Below are 21,891 nucleotides of genomic sequence, written 5' to 3' on the forward strand. Positions count from 1 at the left end.
CAGTTTACAAAGCACGGGGAAAATGCAAACTGTGTAGATTGTTAACTGTACCTTTTTTGGAATGAACTATTCATGGTACTTTTGGTGTACACATATAATTAGCCAATTCGGTAGAGGAGGAAGTAGAGAGAAATCATATACATAGCAGATGCATTGGTTGCTACCCAAGGATAAATAGGTTGATGTCTTCATCACTAATTAGGAAACAGTGTATGAACAAAACTATTAAATTTGTTGTTAGAAAGGGATCACAGTACATAGCAAAATCAGTACATGAACCAAGTGGGTTGGGATGAAATGCTACAAAATGGAATAATTCACGCAGCAGTGCAATAGAACCCAAGGCACTTCGAAACAGAAGGTATGAAAAGACTTACCTCACGAATTTTGTCTTCAGCAGAGGACGAATATGACCTACATGATGAAAATTCAGAACTTAGAAGCTGGGCAAAAACCTTTATATCCTACGACACATAATGAACACCTTTATATTCTACAACACATAATTAGAAGGCATCGCCATTTGGCACCTGAAGGCAGAAAGTGTTATTTTTTTTCTGGGGTCTCCCAACTTCATTGAGGTAAATAAGTGAAACCGAAAAAGCACACGTTGTTAGAACCAGTTTATTTATAACCATTAAAAAAACCTCACTGAGGTGAAGAAGAAAAACCGAATTACAAACCAAATAATATGTAAATCGACGACGGGAAAAAAACACGTTGTCGGAACCAGTTTATTTGTGACCACAAACAATTCACACATGTTTAATGTCCAGACAGAACACATTCTAAATCTAGTAACAATCTATTTGTTTTGTTCGCATAATACGCCCATAGGATTGTCTCTATCAGTTACAAAAATTTGTACGGTCATCCAATGAAGTTATTGTCTCTTGTTCCAAACTTAACTAAAATACCAAACTGTGGCGAGAAAATTTTCTCAATAATATTCCACGCTTACAAATGGCATGCGTGTTACTACATTGTAATCCATCAGATGCCTACCACTAGGTTGGTGACATTACGTAATAGCATCGGGCTGCAGTGCTAAGATTTTCCATGATACATACATGGAACTATGGCATACTCCAAAGGACTTCCAGATTCTGGAGAAACGGAAAACTGGATTTTAGTGGCGCCTTCACTCTTCAGCACCTGAAGGCATGAACTCAAGACAGTAACATCGAACAGCACTATGGCACTGTTACTACTACTACAACATCGGGCACATTACCACTTTGCAAGCACCACGATTCACACCTACACATATTCAGACACAAAATTGGGCAGCGATGGGCATGGACATTTCATTGAATAGAAAAAGCACACCTATTTGGGGGGTAAAAAAATCAATTAGAACAACGATGGAGACGCCATCGAGCGGGGGCAGCTCGAGCGGGTTGGCCAGGTGGCTGGCGGTGATGCGCTGGAAGAGGAACTCCCCCACGATGGCCATCCAACCGCGGCACTACTCCAGCCACCCTAGCACGTCCCTCTTCCCGCCCCGCGGCTCCGCCATCGCCGCCGCCGGATGAAGTGCCAGCCTTGCAGTTGCCTGCAGGGGCGGAGTCGAGTCTTTGAGAGGAGGCGACGCCCTCGTGCGCGCGGCAGAGGCGAGGCGTGGCGTGTGTGGTAGGCTGCGGACAGAAGGACTGGAGGGAGGAATGGCGAGCAGCAAGGTCACCGATTTGGGGGGTAAAAAAATCAAACAACGAACCGGCAGATCTGCTGGTTGTTGCTGCTCAGTGCAGCGGCCCACGCAATGAGGAGGTGGAGGGAGGAATGTCGAGCAGCAAGGTCACCGATTTGAGGGGTAAAAAAATCAAACAACGAACCGGCAGATCTGCTGGTTGTTGCTGCTCAGTGCAGCGGCCCACGCAATGAGGAGGTGGAGGGAGGAATGGCGAGCAGCAAGCTGAGCAAGGTCACCGATTTGGGGGGTAAAAAAATCAAACAACGAACCGGCAGATCTGCCGCAACTATACAATTCGGGGGAAAAAAAGAAAGGAAAGCAAACCTGCTGGAGTGCTGGAGACGGAAGACGCGGCGGAGGCTCGAGACGGAAGACGCGGCGGAGGCTGGAAACGGAAGACGCGGCGGAGGGAGCAAGGATGAGGGACAAGATGGAAGTTTGACTGTGTGAGGACTGAGGAGAGGAAATTTCCAGAAGCAGCGAAGGTAACGAGGGAGTGGTCTTCAGAGATATGTGAGCCGTTGATCCACAATCGAGTAGCTAAAAAAATTTCCGCTGACGTGGATAGCGTGAAGAACGCCGCTTTGAACCGGTATTGTATTTCCAGAAGCAGCGAAGGTAACGAGGGAGTGGTCTTCAGAGATATGTGAGCCGTTGATCCACAATCGAGTAGCTAAAAAAATTTCCGCTGACGTGGATAGCGTGAAGAACGCCGCTTTGAACCGGTATTGTATATAGGAAAATGCTTAGCGAGGGACATAATATACCGAGCAAGATGTATAAGGAATTAAGTGGTTTTTATTTTTTTATCCATTCAAGGCATTTTGCAAATCCGCGTTGACATGGAGTTGCTCTAAACTCAGAGTCGTAGTTAGATCCGCGTCAATAATCTCGACAAATCATATATCCACATACATGGAATGTCGTTGCAATGAAGCATGTATCCAAGTAAACACGATTGTAACATGAGTTAATAGAGGAGATAAGAAGCTGAGCTTGCATAAAACCAGCATGTCCTTCGATAAACATCCACAAGGTCGTTTCCCCAAGCTCCAGCACCCAAAAGACGATGATAGTAGCCGTATATACTCTTAAGGCCTAGATGACACAGTTATTAGATTTTGGCAACGACTAATATGCAAGCAGGTACTACGTGCAAACGTGCAAGCACACTTTTAGTCCGTTAGATCTGTATCCAACGGTATATACAATTGTGGTTTGTTAGAGAGTTTTTTGTAAAGCTGTAACAGGTGGTGCTGGAAGAGTTTAAGTGCTAAATATAACATACTGTTAGATCTAAATCTAACGGAGTAAAAAGTCTGCTTGCGTGCTTGCACCTAGTACCTGCTTACATATTAATTGTCCGAAGCAAAATTTAAAATAGTAGAGACTTTTCTGATTATTCTTTAATTATTTATTTTGAATATATATTACTGATATGAAAAATTTATATATATATATATATATATATAATATTTATATCAAACAATAATTAAATAAAAGATAAGTATTACGATATTTTCTTAAAATGTTTATTCTAACATGTTGAAATGTGGTTGGGTCAGAGTGTCATAGACACGTCGATGTTGCCAACTCTTTAATACTCGTTACTAGACTATTGAGCTCTATATATATATATAGTAACTACCAAGTATATAATTAGGATCTGGGGCCTGGTGCGGTCACTCCTTTGCCCCAGCCTCAAGGCCCGCACTAGAGATGGCCAAACGGGCCGTCTGGTCCGGTCTGGCCCGGTGAAGCCTGGTTCGTTTTGAATCAGACCCGTTAGGCACGGTTAGAAAATCCGGACGGACTGTCTAAGCCCGTGGGTTTGTTTTCTTGTCAGAGCCTGGCCTGCCGCGGGCCTAAACGGGTCGGGTGGGCCCGTTTAGCACGGAAAAAGTGGGTCGAAAACGAGCTAAGAGGGCCGGTAAGCACGGTTTAGTGCAAAAAAAAAACGGGATTAGAGGTAAACGTGTCATGCCGGGCTAGCCCACCGTGACTAGTTTTCTGTCCGAGTCCGGCCCGTTTATTCGTGTCGGGCCGGCCCGAACCCGCATAGAACCGAGCCATGCCGGGCTCGGATCGGGCCCAAACAGCGGGCTTCGTGTCGGGCTCGCGGGCCTCGTGCTTATTGGCCATCTATAGCCGGCACTAGCCTAGTTCGGTACTCTTGGAATGAGAGGAATTGGAGTGGATCAAAAGATATTGAGGGCGATTTTGCTCTATTGAGTGGATTTAAATACCATCCAATTCCCTTTGAACCACTCCAGTTGCGTACCCAAACGTACTAGGCCCAATAGGGGCCGGCCAGGAGCCTGCACATTGTAATTGTAGGATGTCTCGGAATTGAGCAGGATGTTTTGTCGCCTTGACGAGGCTGTGGTAGCATGCGTGCAAGCTTGTGATGTTTGGGATGTGCCTGCCGCTGTGCCCCAAATCCAAATCCAACAGAGCGGCAGCATCTATTTCTAGGCAACAACAGAGTGACAAGCAGTTGCGTGAATCCCCGACGTGCGTGGCGTGGCGTCTATAATTCGTAGGGCCATCGTTATTCCTGCCTCGCCCCCACCTGTCAGCCAGCGCCCGCCCTCCTCCTTTATAAGGATCGAGAGGACGGACGTGGCGCTGCAGCCTGCAGGAAAAGGAGCGAAGAGAGAGAGAGACGCAGGACCGCCGGCGACGATCGAGGAGGGAGGAACCAGATACCCGGCGGCGGCGATCGATGGCTCCGCGCAGCTCATCGGCGGCGACGTGCCTGTGCCTCGCTCTCGCCGCGGCCACGCTGGCGCTGGCCCACGTACGGTGCTCGGTTCCATTGGTCATTCTCTGAATATTAGTGGCTCCGCCGACGATCCATCATGTCGAACCAGCAGTCCAGCATGCAGCTCTTCTGATGCATGCCATTGCCATTGTCGCTGTCGAATCCAGGGGGCGCAAGGAGGAGGACCATCGGCATCGGCGGCGGACCTGGACAAGGTCACGGCCGAGACCTTCTTGGACATCGAGATCGACGGCAAGCCTGCAGGTTCGTACGTGCGTGCGCCGTGCGGTGCATGCATCATGTATGCATGGATATATATACGTCGTCGGACCCAGCCTTCTGCCTGCATGCATGTACGCGTTGTTGCCGGCCGCTCCTAATCACAACTCAATTTCACATGTACACACATCTACGCAGGCCGGATCGTGCTGGGACTGTTTGGGGACACCGTTCCTAAAACAGCAGGTATATACGCTATATATATATAGTTCACAGATCATCATCGTCGCGACAAAATGTCGTCGTACGTTGTTGCTAGGAACCCCTAAGGCCCTAACTGATACACCGTCCATGCATGCCATGTATGCATGCGTTTTCTTTCTTCCTTTTTTTCGCAGAGAACTTCCGAGCACTTTGCACAGGTACGCTAGCTTGTGTTCATGCATGGGACACTGTATGTGTACAAAGAATCCGTCGTCATTATATATATATAATACACACACGTACACACGTACGTATACGCACGCACGCGCAGGGGAGAAAGGAATTGCCAAGTCCGGCAAGCCTCTGTGGTACAAGGGGTCGACGTTCCACAGGATCATCCCGGGGTTCATGATCCAGGGAGGCGACTTCACCAACGGCAACGGCACGGGGGGCGAGTCCATCTACGGCAGCACCATCTTCTCCGACGAGAACTTCAAGCACACCCACGCTAAAGCCGGTACGCTAGCTACTAGCTGACCCTCTGATGATCAATGGGAAGCATGCATGCTTGCGCTCATGCGTGGACGACGACGACGTCTGAACACTGTCTGTCTTCGATCAGCGCTGATGGTCTGCTGCGCTGCAGGTACGCTGTCCATGGCTAACTACGGGCCCGACTCCAATGGCTCCCAGTTCTTCATCACCACCGTAGACGAAAACCGGTAACAGTAGTCATAGACAGATCTCGATCCCCTCTTGCATGTGTGATGTCTTTTTTTTTTTCTTGAGCACATGCATGCAGATGTGTGATGTTTTTTTTAAAAAAAATTAACGTGTGCATGCGAAATTGCAAACAAAGGTTGCCCAAGAAGCTGGACGGGCGCCACGTGGTGTTCGGCAAGGTGGTGAAAGGGATGGACGTCGTGCGCAAGATCGAAGCCGAGGGCCAGCTCACCGGCGTGCCCAAGGCCAAGGTCGTCATAGCCAACAGCGGCCAGCTGCCAGCGCCCGCCGCCGCCGGCCATCGTGACCTCTGATCGATGACGAGGAGAACGACTCACTGCACGATCCATCAATCCGATCGATCTGTCTTGTTCGTTAAGAAACCAAACGTGTGCATGGTTAATTATATAAGACGTGCTCTTCTTCAGATCATGGTGAATTGAAAGACTGCCAAATTAAGGCCACTTGTGTTGCTTTGATTGTACGGAGAGATCATGCTGACGTGTACGTACGTGTACCGAGATCCGTTTCAAATGCATGCTTTGATTGTACAGAGAGTGGCTCGTTTGGCATATAGCTCCGCTACATGATTCTCTAATAGGGTAATTCCGTGTGATTCTCTAACAAAAGTGAATCTGCTATTTGATGAAAACCGTTTGCCAAATGGGTCGTGAAGTGATTGCTGAGGGCTTAGAGGGCGGAGAGCAGGTTTTTTTGGCTCTCACTTTCTAGTACAAGATAGAGACTATATTCACTCCACTTCCACCATGAAGTAGTTCAGTTTTTTACCATTTAGCTTAATGGGAGTGATTCTCGCTGGGAGCAAAGCTGTGGGAGCTCTGCCAAACGCCCTAAGTATGAATTTCACAAGCAATTAATTAATAAAATCACTCGAATTCGACTCTAATGGGGTGTTTGGTTTGAAGAATCACTCTATCCAAAATGAAATGAGGTGGTGCATTATGGTTCCCTTCCTCAAATTTGATGAAATGACTCTATTCCTCATATTAGTATTGTCGGATATAGTAAATATGGGTACCTAGATTACACCCCTAAAACATGCTTAACCTCTAAACCACCATCAAGGTACATTCCTCCGAGGACGAATGATCATAAGCCATGCTTCACCTGAGGCCCCTCTCAGTGGTCACCATAACTTCGCCTCGTCCGAGCCTGCCCTCGGACTAGGTGTGTTCTTGGGAGAATCCTCGTCCTGACCGAGGTCCCCTTTCCCAGAAGGGCAGTCTTCGCCTCGCCTAAGCTGGCCTAGGGTAAGTAAGACAAACTCAGGGCAAGACTAAGCCGAAGTTCGCAGGGGACAGGGGCATTCAATGCGCATACTATCGGTGTTTGGAGCCCGACCGCGCACCCGGGGTTACCCCTCGAGGTGCTTTTGGGTAGGACGGTGTTGCTAACTGTAACTCAATGGTTCGTGCAAGACGCACGAGAGATGGTAGACAATTTTCTACAGGTTCGGGTCGCTTTGAGATGCATAATACCCTACTTCCTGGTGTAGATCTTTATGTGGTGGGTTACAAGGGAGTTCTCCAGTATGGAGAAAGCTAATGAACTGAGTAGACGGCTGATGAATGACCTGTTTTTGATGGAGTGCCCCCTAGGCCTTATATATCCGACCGTGGGGCACTACATGTGTGTATGATATTGATGTATACCTAAGTAATAGTGAACCGGCTGAACTTACCTTCCTACAATCTTGTCGACTTATTCTCATTTGGTTCCGATGTCCAAGGGTGTCGCGCGGGAAGATCGGATTAGCGCTGTGGATAACGCTTAAATCCCGCGAGACGCCTGGTCCCGCGTCCGCTCCTTCCATGCGTCGGCCCATTCTGCGAGCAGTTCTCCCCTGGCCCACGAGGGGACGGCCTTGCGAGATAATAGACCCAAAACCTTTCGTGAGGCCTTCTAACCTTCTAGTGGACCCGGGGATATCTGTCCCCCACAAGCCCCCAATCTTTGAGTTGATTTTGAAATAATCGGCCCAAAGATTCTAGGTCCAGCTTGCGGTTTTGATTTTCATTTTAGTGATAGGCGCTTCGAAGGTGCACCTATTGAACGTTGCTTCTGAACTCTGAGTGACTCAGTAAAAAACAATCTTCTGTTGTCCTCCTTTGGTACATTCAATGATCTTCATCTCATGCCTCAGAAATCGGCGCTCTGTTATCAACTTATGCCTTAGAGATCAACATTCTATCCTTTGGAGCTAAGGATTCATTGGGCACACTGAAGGTGCACCCAATGGGTGTAGCCCCCGAGCTTTGAGTGGATTGTTGAAAATAATCCATTCAAAGATCTTCATCTCATGCTTTAGGGATTAGCATTTTATCTTCGTCTCATGCTTTAGAAATCAACATTTTATCTTCATCTCATGCTTTAGGGATCAACATTTTATCTTCGTCTCATGCTTTAGAAATCAGCGTTTTATCTTCATCTCTTGCTTTTGCGAACTCAAACAACGTGGTCTGCCCATGCCTTGTTAGGTTTGAAATTTATTTGATTGGCGACAGATTGGATGTCTGGTAGATGGCTCTTGGCTGGTCTTCATTTCGCTTTGTGCTTCAATGCTTTTGCTGACTAGACTTGCAGTTCAGTAGCTATATTTGGCTTTCCTTTGATCTCTATCGATATCTTCCTTCTGTCTCAATACATTCATTGTGTATACTGTATGGATGTGACTTGTTCAGAAAATCTATAGAAAATTCCTGGCCGTCTCCCCCTAATGGGTGTGACCAATTGGTATGCAGAGCGTTTAGCACATTGTCCTAGAGTAGTAACTTGATGTGACCGCGGGGCGTAATCATATCGCCTGAGCAGTTGACCTTAGTCCAAATGGTGCCGTGTTACGTGAAGTGGCGTCTGCTACCTGACTTGCTTTCAGGCGGTTTGAATTGCTTATTGAATACTCGCGACTGTTCAGTGAGCATGGTAGGAGATGAACAGTTGCCTCTGGCCCCTATAAATAGCCTGCTTGTACCGTTGTTCTCTTCACAGTTCACACATCCTCCGATCGTCTGTTGCTTCTTTTCCAACTTCCTCTTTTCTTCCATCTGATCATGGGCAAAGACAAGAAAGGTTCGCCGTGTCGCTCCGGCGACAAGCAGAAGCATGAGCCAAGTCCTCCCTCGGAGGACTTCGATGACTCCGAGTACTCAGAGGAGGAGTTTTCCTCCGAGTCAAAGGGATCGCCGGTCTATGCTTCCCCCCGGCGTCGTCCGACGACTCGGACGACTCCCAAGGGATAGCTGCCGAGGTGTGGACGTACATCTGGTCCGTCGAGCATGCCGGGCTCGAGGGCTCGAATGAGTCGGAGGTCTCCTCGGACGAGGAGAACTCTTCCAGATCGTCCGAGGAAGGGAGCGGCGGCGACAGCGACGATGAATGCGACAGCGGCGGTGGTGGTGGCGACGACGGCAGCAAGGGCGGCGGTGGAGGCAGCGGCGGCAGCAGGAGTGAAAGTTGCCTAGAGGGGGGGTGAATAGGCAAGTTAAAACTTTTTCAACAAAAACTAGAAGCAAACTGGGTAAAACTGAATTGATCTCGAAATTCACCCAGTTAACTTTGGAAATGAGATGTTCTAAATGATCCACAGGGTTCAAAGTAGTAGATCTGAGAATGGCACTTCTCAAAATCCACACACCAAAAAGATATAAACAAATCTTCCAAGCAATGGTGAGAGAACGAAGAACACAAACAAACACAATGAGCAAGAACACAAGAGACACAAGATTTATCCCGAGGTTCGGTCACACCACCAAGGTGCCCTACTTCCTCGTTGAGGCGCCCACAAAGAGCCGGGTCTCTTTCAACCCTAATCCTCCCTTTGCCGACCACAAAGGTCAAGCTCACACACTAATCTTTGCTCAAACGAGCGGGTAATACAAACTTTCTTGTGGTCTTCCACAAGATTTGGAGACTCACAAGAGACACCTAGTCGTCTAGGAGCTACAAGCTCCAAGAGTAATGAATCCACAAAGAACTCGATGTAGTACCAAAGCTCGAATCAAGAAGAAGAGCAAGAGAGATTTAGAGATGAAGCACAAAACCGCAGCTCTCAAGCTCACTCAAAGATTTCTCTCCAAAGATTTGAAATGGGAGAGGCAAGAGATGTGTGTGAGAGAGAGGGAGGTGTTTCTTGGGTTAGAAATGGAGTTCAAATCGTGCTCACTACTTTGGGGAGAGAGGTAGGAGGTAGTATATATAGTTGGAGCTCAAAACTAGCCGTTGGGCCGATTTTTCTGTTTGAGGGCGGTTGAACCTCCCCCTAGGGCGGTTGAGCCTCCCCTGGCAGGCCTGGCAGCCTGTCTGCCAGTCTGACTGGCAGACTGACGCGCAGACTGACCGCAGACTGGTCAAAGTTGACCAAAACCAGTTGAACCGCCCAGGGGGGGCGGTTGAACCGCCCCTGACAGCTCCTGGCGACCTGTTTGCCAGTCTGACTGGCAGACTGCAGATCAGAGGTCAGAGGGGTCAGAGACCAGCTGAACTGCCCCTCAGGACCAGTTCAACTGGTCTTGACCAGAGAGTTTAGGAGAGAAAACCCCAGCTCAACTTCCCGGAGGCAAGTTCAGCTGGTGTATGGTCAAAGAGGTTCACAGCTGAAGTCGAGTTCAGCTGAAGTTCAGCCCAGCTGAAAAGCTCAGCTCAGCTGAAGTTCAGCTCAGCTGAAAAGCTCAGCTGTAGCTGAAGAAGCTCAGCTCAGCTGAAGAGCTCAGCTGCAGCTGAAAGAGCTCAGCTCAGCTGAAGTTCAGCTCAGCTGAAAAGCTCAGCTGTAGCTGAAGAAGCTCAGCTCAGCTGAAGTTCAGCTCAGCTGAAAAGCTCAGCTGTAGCTGAAGAAGCTCAGCTCAGCTGAAGTCCAGCTCAGCTGCAGCTAAAGGAGCTCAGCTCAGCTGAAGTCCAGCTCAGCTGAAAAGCTCAGCTGCAGCTGAACAAGTTCAGCTGCTTTTCAGCAAGAACACTCTAGGTTTCTCAAACCTAACCATGGTCAACCAAATAATGTTAAAGAGATTTTTGTTTTTTTTTCAAAAATAGCTTTTGAATATAGAGGTTTGAGCTTTGGCAAACACCAACCTTCTTTTTGGATCCCCCTTTATAGTACGACGATTCCTATACTCAAGTTAAATAAAATAAATTGAAGTAAACTCCTTGAGTCATTGGTGTATCATGTGTGATTTCTCCATGGCATTGCTTCATAAGGATCACAAACATCTTTGTCTCACCTTTTGAAGCAAACTCAAATCAAACCCAGTGACTTGTACCATATCACCTTATATGAGTTCAAATCATGGCTTCAAGTCACCTTACTGATGCATCAACATGTTATAACTCTTCATAGCTGATTAGTTCATCGACTTAGTGCAAGTACTCTCTTCTTCACCTTAGCCATGGTACCTCGGTCTACAAGCCGTCGCTTGACCTTCACCTTCGCTTAGTTCCTCGAAGCCCTTTCCTTGCTATCTTCACCCTATCAAGCCATTCTTGAGTCACATCAAATTGAGCATCCATTGAGAGAATCATTTCTTCAATATTGTGAACCTTGCTTGAATGTCTTCTAGATATAATTGTCAAGATCAATCAAGCTCTAGTTTGATTCTCATAGAAGCATATATGGACTGATAGTAATATGGTCAAGCCAATTCATGATTCCTCATATCTTATTCTCTTTGGCTTGACCAATCCTCTAAATCACTTTGTCCTCTATTCTGGTCATATGTATGTAGTGATTTCTCAGGTCTTGTCCATATATTCAAACCAATATAGAGATCATATTATATCCATTTGCATTGTCTCATTGGTTATTTAACCTCGTGTTGAACCTTTGTTCACTGATCATTATACACTATTCAAGTATGTTCATCATACTGAATTTCCTGTTCAACACTTAGCAAACTCGTTAGACCTTTAAATGTGTTGTTATCCAAATCACCAAAACTCACAAAAGGGATGAATGCACTTTCAATCTCCCCCTTTTTGGTGATTGATGACAACACATTTAAAGCTTACATAAGATTTGATAAATGAGATTTTTGAATCCTATGATATAGTTTCCTCCCCCTAAACATGTGCATTTCAGAAAATAACACTTTTGTACTCAAATGCCAAAAGCACATATTTAGGTCAAAGTATAGACAACTTATATCATACTATTCATAGGGTGCAGTGTGTCATAAAATAAACGTGATGCTCATGACATGGAATGCACTTATCAACTTTCTTCATCTTATGTTTTTCTTATGATTCCCCCTTTTGTTAATTATTTCTCCCCTTTTCTAAAATAAAGATAAGCTTTAATGCAAAATTTCTCCCCCTTTGTCATAAATCTCCAAAAAGGATACAAAGAATATAAAGGGTAGAAATTATGATTTAAGCAAGATGTGAACACACTATCATGAAAAGGATCCTTAGAAGACAAAAAAATAATGTAGAAGTGACATGAAGTGATGTACCTTTGTGTTTTACCTTTTCAAGGGGGTGTTCCAAACTTGTGTTGGATTTAGAATTCATTTGCACGCTCTTGTTGGTATAGTTGTGACATAAGTCGAAGATATCAAATGAAGATTGTCATACTAAATCGAAGGTGAAACTTGATACCTAGAGTCTAGATGTCACCTAGCATTTTCTTATCACAACAAGAGGCAACATGAAAATTGCACAAGTATGGATTATGCAACTAGTGATCATGTATGAAAAATATCAATTGAAAAACACCAATTGATACAATTTGATAGATAAGCAGATCACTAATAGCATATTACACTAAGTTCTCCTCAAGTTTTAGTGCACACATATATATGAATTCAATTGATACCTGTTGAGAGTACTTATTTGCAACTTAAAGTACCATTGGCATACAAGGAGTATCAATTGAACATAATCATGCAACATAAGGAATATGTGCACTATTTAATCAATTAAGTTCTAGATAGGAGAATTTACAAGCTATGCTACTTCAGACATTTGCAATCCAAAAGGATGTGATACATATTTACCAATTTTAGATGACATTGGAGTAGCATATACAAGAGAAACTCATTCTCTTATGAAATGTATAGAAGATACATTTATTGGAGCAAAGAATCTTTGATACCCATCAAGTTTTGTAGTGGAAGCGATTGTCTTTGCTTGAAGATTCCTTTCTAATTTGAGACTACACACATAGTAGACTTGAAAATGAAGTTAGTCTCAAAGATTCAAATTATAGACCATTCTCCCCCTAAATGTATGCATACAAGTGATGAATACTTGTTTAGCTTATGCACTTGGACTTGTGAGGCCCGGGGATTAAGTTCTACAATTTGAACCTTGGTACAAATAAGATATAAACAAGTGAAATTGTACCAATTTAAGGAATTACTCATAATCAAAAAGGTATACTAATAGACATGATATGCAATATTTTAAGCCAAGATTCTTGAGAAGTTAGCATGTTTGACTCATACCTCACTAAGATGACTTAAGACTAACTTGTGATATCACCACAAGAGGTATTAATCAAATATCTAGAGATTCTTTAATCGTCACCACAAGTGCAACCTTATGATGTGACTTAAGATATTGCATATACATGCACACACTAGCATGTAAGAGCCTAGATACACAAATGTAATACAATAATTCATGGAGTGACACACCTTTGTTCTACGCCACATGGTCTCCATTATAATCATGAATTTCCATCTTAGCTTTTGATAGGCTTGACATTTCAAATAGAAACTTATCCTCTTTAAACGATCAAGAGAAACTCATTCTCTTCAAAGAACTACACAAATTCACTAAAAGAAAATGTTAGTCTTTAAGGACACAAGATATAGAATGACCTCCCCCTAAATGTATGCATCAAGTACTCGAATTACTTGTAACATGCACTTGATTCAATTAAGATTCTTAGAGGAGTTCATCATATATCTTGGTCAAGGCATAATATATTTGAAACAATTGAATTTATGCTAGAGAACACCTATCGTTCCCCAATAGAACTAATCCATGGGGTGACATGTGGTAAATATTTGATCATTTCTTTGGAACCACTCATCCTCATTTGATGTTCTTCTTTCACCAAGGTGTGAGACTACATAACATGAACTTGAAAGAAATCATTAGTCTCACAAGATATAGGCTAAACTCTCCCTCAATTTGTGCATGCAAGAGTACACAAAGTACACTTATGCACATCAACAATATGAGGTTAAAGAAGATGTTTGTACTATATCTTGGTTTAACATAACATGCTTTACATAGATGATGAAAATTAAACCAATTGAAAGTTTAAGAACTTAAAGTATATCAATTGAAATTCTGAAGGGTAAAGCATGCTAATATGAACCTCAAACCTCATAATGAAGGATATCATATAAATATGTCACTACATCTTCATTATTAGGTTGACAAAAAGTGTAACTCCCTTCTTGAATCACTGTGATTTCTTTTCTCTTTATGATTTCATCCAACCAGGTGATCTTGAACTTCATTGATCTTGGCTTGGTTCAATCATACTTGATATGAGACCCATTGAAACTCAATGATTGAAACAACCAAGACTCTTATATCCGTGGATTTTGAATCCATCTTGAAAACACTTGGAAGGACCTTATTGAAACACTTAGAAAAGAGAGCATTAGAAACACAAGAGAGGGTTTCACAAATGATGATCCTTATATGTGGATCGCAAATGAATCATCATTCTTAGAACCCAAAAGGATAGATTAAATTCCTTTAAATTAGTGCATACATATAGTTGATGTCAAAGTTTTATGCATCATTTAACATTTTACATTGCAAGGAATTTAACCTATACTATGGTACATCCCACTAAGGATAGAAAACTAAAACAACTGAAGGAGAGGAAGTTTTCATACCTTGGCCTCTTATCAACTTCATCTTACTTTAGTTGAATAGCATCCTTTAAGCTTGTGATTTATCCAATGTAAAACAAGCACCATCTCTTAACATAGATTTTCTATGGATAAACTCAACATAAGAGATGGCATTAGTAGCACAAGCACTAGTTTCTTATTTAGCAACCCTTTATATGTGCGAGTTGCTAAAATAGAGAAACCTCATAATATGGACTAAATTTCCTTGAACCCTCATGCACAATATATTTTGAATGACATGGATAATATGCATGGTTATTCAATGAAGTCTAAAGGGTTGACTTAATCCATGTTATGGTGAGTGTCTAATAAAGAAGAATCAAATCCAAATTAACTAGATAGAGAATACGTCACATATTTTTGGATTGTTCACCATATGATAATATTCATTCAACTTCCAATTAGACCTTTATTTCATAATCAACAACTGATGTATATCCTCAAGTGCTTCTTTTCCCTTAGTGGCTACACAAGTCACAAAAGAGATAAGATTTGAAAATAATTTGCACTTGAGATTCAGTTGTTACCACCCTTGCTACTATCTTCAAAGATGATTTATACATTCATTATCGAGCACCCAACTTGATCCATTGAAGGAGTGATCCTGCAAAACAAGTTTAAGCCTCATATCTTGGTACCCAATTTGAATTGGGTCCTTTGAGATTAGTAGTAAGAGCCTTGGGTACCCACACATTTCTTATTGTGGCCTTTCTCTTTGTGTAGGCACCAACATATACTTGACAACCATCTTACATGGTTTCAAGTCAATATTTAATCACATAGATAAAAACTAGAGTTAAGAATAGGAGCCTTTTCTCCTTTTATTAATACATCATTGTGTTGCCTTCTTGATGATGAACCTACCTTGACTTTGGGTGCACCTAGCTTATCAAGGTTAGTCGCACAAGCATTCATATCATAAAGACAAGTTATGCATGGAATTTACAACTTAGTGATCCAATTCAATGTGAAGCATATGGATACCGATTGAAGTAGATTTCTAAGATATCAAAATATGGGTTTCCAAAATTTAGAGAGTATGGATCACTAATTGTACCTTTTACAGTTTAAAAATCATATCCATGTTAGTGCATATGTATGTGATGAATATCAATCAAAAAGATTCTTATGCACTTTTAGAATTAATGACAAGGGAATTTTAAACTGCATCAAGAGTAGCTATTTAGAAAACAAAGATTACAATCCATATGAATGAGATACAAATTTACCATTTTGGATTGTCTTAGTATAGCTTACTCAAGTGAAACTTATTCTATGACACAAGATATATAATGTTCTCCCACTAGATATGTGCATCAAGTATTTGAATGACTTGCCACATGCACTTTCAATTCAGTTAAGAGTCTCATGAGGAGTACATTACATATCATGGTCAAGGCATGACAAATTTGCAATGAATTAACTTATGCCTAAGAATACTTACCACCATATAAAACATACCATTTGTTATACCAATTTGATAGATCTTACTATCTGTGGTGGTGTCACCTTAGTATTCTTCTTTTCTTCATTCGTGGAGACTTCCTTCTTTAGCTTGTTATCTCTTTTCCTTTTAAAACTAGTTGAAAAGCACTTTGAAAAGAGGTATTAGTAGTACAAGGAAGTATTTAATGAATGATGATATTTATATATGAATGGCAAACAAATCATCATTTATGAGGCATAAAGGCATAAATTAAATTCCTTTTAAGTTAGTGCACATGGATGAGTGAATTAATATTATGCACCAATTTACAAATTTAAGCCAAAAAAAATTAACTTTCATATTGACATTCCTTTCCATAGAATATATTATTACCAATTGAAAGAATGCCACTTGGAAGGAATTACTATTGATCAACTACCAATTGAAGCAATTGGTTCCATACCTTTGCCTTGAGCATTCCTAATCTTTCTTTTAGGTGAAGATTAACCTTTAATGCTTGTGATTTTACCAATGAAAGAGCACAATCTCTACTTATGAATTTCCATGGAATATCTTAAAAGAGATTGTATTAGTAACACAAGCAATAGTTTCCTATTTAGCAACCTCTAGTATATGAATGACAAGAAGGTTACTAAAACAAGGAAACCTCATGATATGAACTAAATTACCCTTACAAGCATCATGCATAACATCAATTGTAAAAAAAGATGAAAGTAGCATGATTATTTAATTAAGTTTACATGGCAAGTTTAATTCATAGCATGGTGAGTGATTAATGTAGAAGACTCAAAACCAATTTAAGAAAGAATGAATACATCACATAGTATTGGTTCGATCTTCTTTGAATGTTGAATGGCACACTCCATTTGGGAAACACATTCTCATGTTGTGAAACTACATAAATCACTTAGATAAAAACATTAGTCTCACAACTCTAGTCATATAGAGAATTTCCCTTTTGGTAAGTGCTTTAAGAATTTGAATTTCTTACTTAGCACTCTATTCATTTAAGAACATGGGATAATCCTCTTTATGTCTAGGTCATGGCAATAATACGATAATCAATTTGAAATATGCCACAAGATACATACAACCAATTTAAAGCATGTAGATTGTCATAATATAAAAATATGAACTTGCAATCTACCATATAATTAGATCCTTTCCAAAGCAAGGTAAAATCTTTTAAGTTCATTCTCAAGTGCTTCATTTTTCCTATGTGGCTACAAAAGACACAAAGGAATATACCAATTAAAAGCAATGTGCACTTAAGAATTAATTGTTACCATCCTTTGAATATCACTTGGTTGTAGGCCTTTTGCTTGATTCCCACAAAGGTTAATCATTATTCCCTACAACATAAGTTCTTGCTAGAGATGAATATGAAGTTAGTGATATAACAACTCAATTCATCTTTGGGTCAATCTTAAAGGATAGACAATGTAAGATTGATAGCTTGAGATAAGAATTGAGTTAAACCGCTCAAGCACTCCAAAGCTTCATATCATCTCTGGGTACCTGCAAAACTTCTTAAGTACATTTTGGTACCCATTTTTGGATGGGTCCACCAAGGTTAGCTAATAAGTACTTAGGCACCCAAATGGCCTTTGTGCTAGTTTTAGGTGAACTAATTACCTTTCTAGCACAAGTGTCATTTTTGGGTCTCCTAAGCGAATATGAATGAATTGACATGGTAGACTTAGGATACTTACTCATGGGACAATCCTTGCAAAGGTGTCCCTTTCTTCGGCAAGTGTAGCAAATATGATTTTTAATTTTGCAAGACTCCTTCTTGCCTTGCTTCTTGTTTGCTACATGGTTAGTGAGCCTCTTTCTTTCCAAAGTTAAACCACTATCTTTTATGTAAGGACATGACTTAATCTCATGTCCCTTCTCATGACATTGATAACACTTTCTACTGCATCTTCTCTTATTTGGAAGAGTGGCTTGTTTGTTACCTTGTGTGGAGCATGTGGAGGCATGGTTGAAGCACTTGTCATGAGCTTTGGCTTTCTTCTCTTGATGTTTGCTCATGCCTTTCTTAGGGAACTTAGCATTATTTTGAAGCGGGATTGTGCATGCTACGGTTGTCCCCTTCTCAAGCTTCTTCACCATGTTATCACGGTTATCGTGAGAAGGTTGAGCATGACACTTTCCCTTCAAAAAGGTTAAGCTCCTTCTTAGCCTTCCAACTTCTTCCTTGAGCTCTTTATTTTCTTGTGTGATAGAAATATCACTAATTCCTGAAATTTCTAGCTCAATGGAAGATTGGCTTGCTTGATAACAACAATTGTTAGCACATGGTAATTTAGTTTCAATTTCAACACATGTGCACATGTGAGGTTGGTATGATTTCAAATTAGTTAACACAACCTCATGAGCCATTTCTAACATGATATGTGAATCCATAAATTTATTATGAGAGCATACAAGCATATCATGTTTTTCTTGCAAAGCTAGATTTTCAATGTTTAGCTTTTCTACCGTGTTCTTGAGCATAACATTTTTATTTTCTAATTGAGCAATATAAGATGAATGATTAATAGCTTTAATTTGCTCAATTGAAATGTCTTCATACCTTTGGACCAAATCATCATGAGAGCACTTTAGCTTCTCATGCTCTTTGGTCAACTTCTCCAAGTCTTTGATTTTTTCGATGAGGACATCTTCTTGCTTATGAAGCATTTCCTTTTGTTCTTCCGCTCTTTTCATGAGTTTGAGCAAGCTCATCCGGTTCTTCTTACTTAGTTGAGCGAAGAATTTTTGAAGATCATCCTCATCTTCACTATCACTTTCATGCTCCTCCTCATTCTCACTTTCGCTTTCACTGTCACTCCCATTAGCTATAAAGCACATATGAGAAGTGGATTTGAAAGACGAACCTTGTGAAGAGGTGGATTCGTCGTTTGGTCTCCATCGATCATTTTCTTCTTCTTCAATCTTGTTCTTCGCCTCATCTTCTTTCATTTTGAGGAACATCCTTTCGGCGATTTTCATGGCAAGATCTATTGCCCTAGGATCAATATCTGCACCAAAAGATGAAGTCGAGACAACCTCAACTTTTTCAAGCTTAGAAGCACTTTCGTTTCTTAGTCCCCCCGACATGATCTTTCCTCACGCGGTTAAGCGTTAGAACGAGGATTAGGCTCTGATACCAATTGAAAGTTGCCTAGAGGGGGGGTGAATAGGCAAGTTAAAACTTTTTCAACAAAAACTAGAAGCAAACTGGGTAAAACTGAATTGATCTCGAAATTCACCCAGTTAACTTTGGAAATGAGATGTTCTAAATGATCCACAGGGTTCAAAGTAGTAGATCTGAGAATGGCACTTCTCAAAATCCACACACCAAAAAGATATAAACAAATCTTCCAAGCAATGGTGAGAGAACGAAGAACACAAACAAACACAATGAGCAAGAACACAAGAGACACAAGATTTATCCCGAGGTTCGGTCACACCACCAAGGTGCCCTACTTCCTCGTTGAGGCGCCCACAAAGAGCCGGGTCTCTTTCAACCCTAATCCTCCCTTTGCCGACCACAAAGGTCAAGCTCACACACTAATCTTTGCTCAAACGAGCGGGTAATACAAACTTTCTTGTGGTCTTCCACAAGATTTGGAGACTCACAAGAGACACCTAGTCGTCTAGGAGCTACAAGCTCCAAGAGTAATGAATCCACAAAGAACTCGATGTAGTACCAAAGCTCGAATCAAGAAGAAGAGCAAGAGAGATTTAGAGATGAAGCACAAAACCGCAGCTCTCAAGCTCACTCAAAGATTTCTCTCCAAAGATTTGAAATGGGAGAGGCAAGAGATGTGTGTGAGAGAGAGGGAGGTGTTTCTTGGGTTAGAAATGGAGTTCAAATCGTGCTCACTACTTTGGGGAGAGAGGTAGGAGGTAGTATATATAGTTGGAGCTCAAAACTAGCCGTTGGGCCGATTTTTCTGTTTGAGGGCGGTTGAACCTCCCCCTAGGGCGGTTGAGCCTCCCCTGGCAGGCCTGGCAGCCTGTCTGCCAGTCTGACTGGCAGACTGACGCGCAGACTGACCGCAGACTGGTCAAAGTTGACCAAAACCAGTTGAACCGCCCAGGGGGGGCGGTTGAACCGCCCCTGACAGCTCCTGGCGACCTGTTTGCCAGTCTGACTGGCAGACTGCAGATCAGAGGTCAGAGGGGTCAGAGACCAGCTGAACTGCCCCTCAGGACCAGTTCAACTGGTCTTGACCAGAGAGTTTAGGAGAGAAAACCCCAGCTCAACTTCCCGGAGGCAAGTTCAGCTGGTGTATGGTCAAAGAGGTTCACAGCTGAAGTCGAGTTCAGCTGAAGTTCAGCCCAGCTGAAAAGCTCAGCTCAGCTGAAGTTCAGCTCAGCTGAAAAGCTCAGCTGTAGCTGAAGAAGCTCAGCTCAGCTGAAGAGCTCAGCTGCAGCTGAAAGAGCTCAGCTCAGCTGAAGTTCAGCTCAGCTGAAAAGCTCAGCTGTAGCTGAAGAAGCTCAGCTCAGCTGAAGTTCAGCTCAGCTGAAAAGCTCAGCTGTAGCTGAAGAAGCTCAGCTCAGCTGAAGTCCAGCTCAGCTGCAGCTAAAGGAGCTCAGCTCAGCTGAAGTCCAGCTCAGCTGAAAAGCTCAGCTGCAGCTGAACAAGTTCAGCTGCTTTTCAGCAAGAACACTCTAGGTTTCTCAAACCTAACCATGGTCAACCAAATAATGTTAAAGAGATTTTTGTTTTTTTTTCAAAAATAGCTTTTGAATATAGAGGTTTGAGCTTTGGCAAACACCAACCTTCTTTTTGGATCCCCCTTTATAGTACGACGATTCCTATACTCAAGTTAAATAAAATAAATTGAAGTAAACTCCTTGAGTCATTGGTGTATCATGTGTGATTTCTCCATGGCATTGCTTCATAAGGATCACAAACATCTTTGTCTCACCTTTTGAAGCAAACTCAAATCAAACCCAGTGACTTGTACCATATCACCTTATATGAGTTCAAATCATGGCTTCAAGTCACCTTACTGATGCATCAACATGTTATAACTCTTCATAGCTGATTAGTTCATCGACTTAGTGCAAGTACTCTCTTCTTCACCTTAGCCATGGTACCTCGGTCTACAAGCCGTCGCTTGACCTTCACCTTCGCTTAGTTCCTCGAAGCCCTTTCCTTGCTATCTTCACCCTATCAAGCCATTCTTGAGTCACATCAAATTGAGCATCCATTGAGAGAATCATTTCTTCAATATTGTGAACCTTGCTTGAATGTCTTCTAGATATAATTGTCAAGATCAATCAAGCTCTAGTTTGATTCTCATAGAAGCATATATGGACTGATAGTAATATGGTCAAGCCAATTCATGATTCCTCATATCTTATTCTCTTTGGCTTGACCAATCCTCTAAATCACTTTGTCCTCTATTCTGGTCATATGTATGTAGTGATTTCTCAGGTCTTGTCCATATATTCAAACCAATATAGAGATCATATTATATCCATTTGCATTGTCTCATTGGTTATTTAACCTCGTGTTGAACCTTTGTTCACTGATCATTATACACTATTCAAGTATGTTCATCATACTGAATTTCCTGTTCAACACTTAGCAAACTCGTTAGACCTTTAAATGTGTTGTTATCCAAATCACCAAAACTCACAAAAGGGATGAATGCACTTTCAAGGAGCGACGACGACGGCGAGGGCGGCGGCAGCAAGGCCAGTGGCAAAGCGCCACTGGCTTAAATATTAGTATAGGTAATTAGTAGTAGCAGTAGTAGTAATGGAATAATTTAGTAGTAGTTAGTAGTATAATATAGCGTGAGTAATGTAATAAAAAGGGGAAAATGCTGATTCATAATGGGCTAGTCTTTGAGTTTGTGAAGACCCCTTCCACTATGTAATGAAGAAGCTTCGGTTGCTCCGAGCGAACTTTCGCTTTTTTGCCGCTCCTTCTTTATAATCGCTTGAT

General features: G+C 42.2%; 1 protein-coding gene and 1 long non-coding RNA gene across 2 annotated transcripts; one reads left to right on the forward strand and one right to left on the reverse strand.

Annotated features, from left to right (window-relative positions):
- Nucleotides 1–376: 376 nt before the first annotated feature.
- Nucleotides 377–2,410, reverse strand: LOC111589269 (uncharacterized). Its single transcript, XR_002748268.1, has 2 exons — nucleotides 2,018–2,410; nucleotides 377–414 (listed from the first exon to the last, which is right to left on the reverse strand). It is a non-coding gene; the product is annotated as an uncharacterized lncRNA (long non-coding RNA).
- Nucleotides 2,411–4,333: 1,923 nt separating this feature from the next.
- LOC107522027 (Peptidyl-prolyl cis-trans isomerase CYP20-1) lies at nucleotides 4,334–6,249 on the forward strand. Its single transcript, NM_001322122.1, has 7 exons — nucleotides 4,334–4,493; nucleotides 4,625–4,721; nucleotides 4,875–4,922; nucleotides 5,075–5,098; nucleotides 5,212–5,397; nucleotides 5,527–5,602; nucleotides 5,740–6,249. The coding sequence occupies exons 1-7, from the start codon at nucleotides 4,419–4,421 to the stop codon at nucleotides 5,915–5,917; spliced, it is 684 nt and encodes a 227-aa protein (NP_001309051.1). The 5' UTR covers nucleotides 4,334–4,418; the 3' UTR covers nucleotides 5,918–6,249.
- The last annotated feature ends 15,642 nt before the right edge of the window (nucleotides 6,250–21,891 follow it).

The sequence above is a fragment of the Zea mays genome, chromosome 5 (assembly GCF_902167145.1).
Source record: "Zea mays cultivar B73 chromosome 5, Zm-B73-REFERENCE-NAM-5.0, whole genome shotgun sequence".
Taxonomy (NCBI): domain Eukaryota; kingdom Viridiplantae; phylum Streptophyta; class Magnoliopsida; order Poales; family Poaceae; genus Zea; species Zea mays.

Bases quoted from the DNA above. Each gene is read 5' to 3' on its own strand.
- LOC107522027 (NM_001322122.1), top strand. From the start codon at position 4,419: ATGGCTCCGCGCAGCTCATCGGCGGCGACGTGCCTGTGCCTCGCTCTC. The intron at 4,494-4,624 runs GTACGGTGCTCG...TGTCGAATCCAG, and splicing joins CCACGCTGGCGCTGGCCCAC to GGGGCGCAAGGAGGAGGACC. The intron at 5,099-5,211 runs GTACGCTAGCTT...ACGCACGCGCAG, and splicing joins CTTCCGAGCACTTTGCACAG to GGGAGAAAGGAATTGCCAAG.